The 5136-nt window shown below is 39.0% G+C and overlaps 1 protein-coding gene across 3 annotated transcripts in view; it reads right to left on the bottom strand.

Annotated features, from left to right (window-relative positions):
• Nucleotides 1–2951: 2951 nt before the first annotated feature.
• Nucleotides 2952–5136, bottom strand: part of LCORL (ligand dependent nuclear receptor corepressor like) — an 82005-nt gene continuing 79820 nt past the window's right edge. For 2 of the 3 annotated variants that reach the window (XM_058837532.1, XM_058837533.1), the window contains one exon: nucleotides 2952–4351. In XM_058837532.1, the coding sequence (XP_058693515.1) occupies nucleotides 4168–4351 (184 nt within the window). In that variant the 3' untranslated portion in view covers nucleotides 2952–4167. The remainder of the gene's footprint in view (nucleotides 4352–5136) is intronic. The other variant, XM_058837529.1, reaches the window with a different exon arrangement.

The raw sequence follows: 5136 nt of genomic DNA, 5'->3' as shown, positions 1-5136 counted from the left end.
TCCTTGCTAGTCATACTCCTTTATGTGAATCATTTATAATTCATATACATGAATATATGAATATGTCTACATATAGACATATACATGTCTGTATTAGTTTTAAAATAGATGCTTGTATTTCCTGATATGAAGTCCCTCCTTCACGTAATAAAAACGGATTAAAATATTACCTGAGCAAAAGTTGGATTTTTTTTTCTTTTACTTAATAGAGAAGAATGCATCTTACCTGCAAATATAAATTGTTCTTGGTGCTAAGTATTCTGTAGTTAAAGCTGTTTTGCTATTTAATAGTAGAGAGTGGTTGCTTGTGATGGCAGCAATTTTGAATGTACCTACTTTTATGGCACCTGCTTTCTTCACTTTTATAGCAGTAAAATCTGGTGAGCAGATGCATGTAGTTACTGTTCCTGTTAATGTAAAGTGGAGTTGATCTTAATTGGAAATTCTGCTTCCTGCAGGAGTGTGTCCACTTTATTAAACAATGTCAAAATGATAAAACCAAGTAACTGATTTTACAAACCATACTGGAAGTCTACTGATGCTGACCTTGTTATATAGAATCAATGATGTGCTTTTAGAAAAGCATAAAAATATTTGTGGTACAAAATAAGGTCTGGTAAGGAAATGATTATTTAAGTACAGAAGGGGCAAGAACTGAAGTCCTCTAAGGTCAGTGTTATGTCTTTCTAAAGTAGTATCCAACTGTTATTTCTTTGTAGCTCTGAAGTTCAAAAGGTGTAGGAATGGTCAGGAGTTTCACAGGACAGCAGATGGAACTGTGATCACACAGTCACTGGTGGCTGAGCAGATTCACTCGGAAACACCGGGGAAGTCGTGTCCGTGTCGCAGTGGGGTCATTTCAGAGCAGCTGGAACAAACTCACTCAATTCCTAGACATGCACATCTCAACTATTGATGCCAAATGCAGCTTTCTAAGGAACTTGCATTTTAAATTGGTAAATATGCTATAAATGATTTTTGGTGAGTCTCAGAAGTGACTTGGTGGATACAAGTGAAATTTAGTATTTCTGAAGTGTAATGCCCAAACTATTATGCTGTTTCCAAACTTGCATGTAGGAAACAGGAACAGGGATTGTGTTGCTTTTCATCCTTTGCAGTTTTTGTTGGAAACTTGTCAAACTGTGAAATGCCACAACACAATACTGAATTTTGAGGCAAAGCAGGAGCAATAAAAACATATAAAAGCCTCTAGGCATGTCTTCCTGAATAAGACTAGTTTTACCTTCTTGCTGTTCTGCTGTGCCTTGCTACATCTACAGGTTCTGTCTCTGGCATCTCTTGGGAATGCTGGACTGAAAAGATGAGGTTTCCTTAAAGTCACCTCCCAGTCTGTGGATGCTTCAGCTGTGGATGTGGCTTCACTGGTGTGTGTTAATAGAAAACAAGACTATCTCACTGGAGGCGCCTGGGGCTGGTGTGGGGCTGGAGTTCCTGCCCTTTGGGAGAGGCCAAGGAAGCTGGGCTTGTTGAGCTTGTGAATGTTGGGAGGATCCTCAGTTACCTGCAAGGAGTCCAGTAAAAGGATAAAATTGGGCTCTTTGTTGCATATGATGAGAGGATAAAACAGCAAGAGACAGACCAGAAGAGAAGATGAAAAAGGCAGTGGAACAGGTTAAAAACTGCTGGAACAAGTTGCCTGTGCAGGTTCTGTCCTAGGAATTTTTAAGACACAGGACTAGGTGTGAACTACTCCCAGCTGGCTGCCTTTGAGCAGGGTGTACAACTATGGACCTTCCTGATGTCATTTTATACCTTTGTGATCCTTTCAGGCAGAAACCTGAGCAGCAACTGGCACTGAATTTCTAGCCTCTCTGGGCACACTGCCTACCTAACTGTAAAGGGAAGGGGTTTCTGTGTAATACAAAATTAGATGTGTTCTTTTAAAATTACTTTACCTTTCCAGGAGGGGTGGCTGCATAATTGCAGGGTGAGACAATCAGGTGTGTGCTGTCTCAAAGTTCACTATTACTGATAATGAAGGTTTCAGTGTATGCAGCTGACTTCCTGAGAAAGTCACATGGTAGCAAGAGTACATCCAAAGGTGACAAGGAGTCAAGCCTGGAATCATCATCCTTGCCGTGAAAAAATCTTTATGCATTACTCCTTCTTCCTAAAATAATGCTGTTTTTTACTTTAATTCTATGTGTTGAAAGTACCTAACTTCTCGGCTGCTTAATTAAGGAATAAAATTTTAATCCTTAAAATACTTTAATTTATTTAAAAACAGCCTCTGTTGCTCTGGACCAATTACTGTGTCCTTCCTCTTTTTGCTGGCTAAACCCAACAGTGTCAAACATGAACTAGACCTCAACTTCACTGCCTATTAAATAATGGTGAAATAGCAGTGGTCCCTCATCAAACTTTGGTTTGACTAGTTTGACACTAGTTTTTGTTTCTTAAAACAAATTTTGTGATTCCTATTTGCTTGTGTATTCAGTCTCTTCAGCCTATGCACTAAAACAGCTTCTCTTGACAACCAGCCTTAGGCTGGTTGCTCTCCAGGCTGAAGGACAGCAGCAGGGGCTGGTGAGCTTGGGTTATGCCTGAAAACTCTCAAGTCAGCAGCCAACTAAAACTCAAAGGAATAATAATAAATAGTTGTGAAACCAGTGAGGTTCTAGTATTTACTGGGTCTTTGAATTCAGAAAAGTCCATGTGGCATGTCCTCCCACGGGCACATGAACAATTCCAGCTGCATTTGCTCCAGTGCTTGTAAGACTCCTATGTTCTCCTGCCTGACTCCTTACTGATCCTTTTGCTTTGGTAGGGCTCCACAGATGTCAACTTCAGTTCCTCTCCCCTGGGAAGTTAAATTCTCCTTTTGTCTTTCTTGCCCCACAGAATCCACGGTGCCTGTAACAGTTAGGATGCATAAAGACCACCTAAACAGCTCAAAACATGATGAATGTTTATTCTTTTAATCACATTCTGCACTTTTAATCGTGTCCAGTGCTTCAGTGACTCAATACCTTCTTGGGATCTTGTGACACCAGAATTCGTAACAATCTCTATTTCAGTTACTGGGCTGCACCTGCAAACCAACAAACCTCTGTAAAGAGGAAGTGCATCTTTATTTTTGTAACGTGAATCCTTAAAACCTTTGTTTTATAAAATACATTGTCTTCCAAGGAAATTTCCTTCCGGAAAGTTCTTGTCAAGTAAAGGACAGACAACTCATCATGAATTAAGAAACCTCTACTCTAGCTACTGAATGTATGACTCCAGAAAAGAAGTGTATTATATGGTTTTATTCTAACACTTTTGTTATAGCTCTATTAATAATAAAGTTTCGATGAATGAAGTACATGAACCTTGCTAAGATCATTTAAGCATGGAATGTCTACAATGTAGTCAGCTACAACCATTTACTACTTCTTTGAGTAGAGATAAAATTTTGATTTTACATTGAATTTCCAAAGTACATGGAAAAAAATGAAATAGGAAGAACATTTACATCCATTTTAATTGGTGGCAGGCATAAATTCATAAAAACAAATGGGGAAGAAAGACCATTTAGCAGAAACCTCAAAAAGTGCAGATACAGATTTGTTGAATGACAATCTTTCACGAGATTCTCCAGCAGGCTTGGCCTTTCTTTTAGACATTAGGGTCATTAAACACTGTCACACAGAAGTCCTCAATGTAAGTGAAGATGAAAGCATACTGCAGAAACAAACTGGTGCTTCCATACAATTCAATCCGTTGGTGAAGGAGATCTCCTCAGATAATTTACCTTTGTACTGCTTTGCTTCGAGGTAGTCGGTCTCCACCTATTACAGATTGGTTTGAATTATTACCATAAATCTTTACATGGTGACCTATGCCACAAATTACATAATATATTAACTTTCGTGCACAAAAATAAAATTGGGAAACCATAGTTGAATTTAAAGAACATAGAAAAATCACAATACTATTAAAGGGGAACATCCGATTCTGATATAAATTTGTACTGCAAGAATTTCATGGTCAGATGTGAAACTTCATATTTAGAAAAGAAAAAGTACATCAAACTGAATAATGCTAATAGTATATAAAGCCAAATCACACAAGATCATTTCAAGATCAATGTAATAAATGCTTATTATTTAGCAGAAAAAAAATCAGGAACAATGTACAAAATAATAGTGCAAGAACAGCTGCAATCTATTTGTTCTCATCAGTTTTGAGATTTTGGTTAAAAACTTTACAGCTGGCGAGAGATGCTGCTGAAAAACTCAGATTCCACTCAGTGGGCTGATTAAGGCACATCTTTATGGACTTCAAATGTTCATTTTCTGTGTTCATGTCTATTGAATTCTGCGGCTCCGAGACTTTCACTTGTAGCGTGCTGTGAGAAAAAAAGTGGGGGTAGGAGAGGGAAAAAAATGAGAAAAAGTTTAGTACACTTTCCTCTTGCCCTGGAAACAAGCTGCTAAGAGGCAAGATGAGGTGGTGGCAGATCCTGTATTCTGTTGTGGATTTTTGTTGTTGTTTTAGAGCACTATGTTCCAGAAACACCAAGATTAGAACCCGACTGTGCTGTGCTGTGAAGCAGATTGGGCTTGTCTGTGTGGGGATGGCTGAGGCCCTGTCCATTGGCAGCGCCCGTCCCAGGTCAGTCTCCTCTGGCGCTGCTCCTTAGCAGGAGGTGCAGTAACAGCTGGCCTTGCTTAAACCATCTCCAGCTGATTACTGTAAAGGCACAGAGCAGGAACTGGGCAAAAGTCTTATTTTTATTGCTGACAATATTAATTTAGTGCAGCCATGGAAGGACTCACATATAGAAAGTATTTTGTTTTAAATCTAGGGAAAAAAGTAATACAAGAAGGGAAAGAAACTCAGTCCTTTGTGGGGGACACTAAGCAGACTAAGACAGATGTGTGGATTGAATCATCAAACAGTTTGGGTTGGAAAACAGCTTTAAAGGTCATCTACTCCAACCCCTGCAATGACCAGTGACATCTTCAACTAGATCAAGCTCCTCAGAGCCCCATCCATCCCGATCCTTAATGTATCCAGGAATAGGACATCCAGCATCTGTCTGGACAACCTCCTTCGTGTTTCACCATCCTCATCATCAAAAATATCTTTCTTAATATATAAAACACTCAGAAGTGCTTTAAGATATAAAAC

This window comes from Poecile atricapillus, chromosome 4 (genome assembly GCF_030490865.1).
Source record: "Poecile atricapillus isolate bPoeAtr1 chromosome 4, bPoeAtr1.hap1, whole genome shotgun sequence".
Classification (NCBI taxonomy): Eukaryota; Metazoa; Chordata; class Aves; order Passeriformes; family Paridae; genus Poecile; species Poecile atricapillus.
Note: the sequence above shows the minus strand (reverse complement) of the source record. Positions and strands in the feature narration are given on the sequence as shown.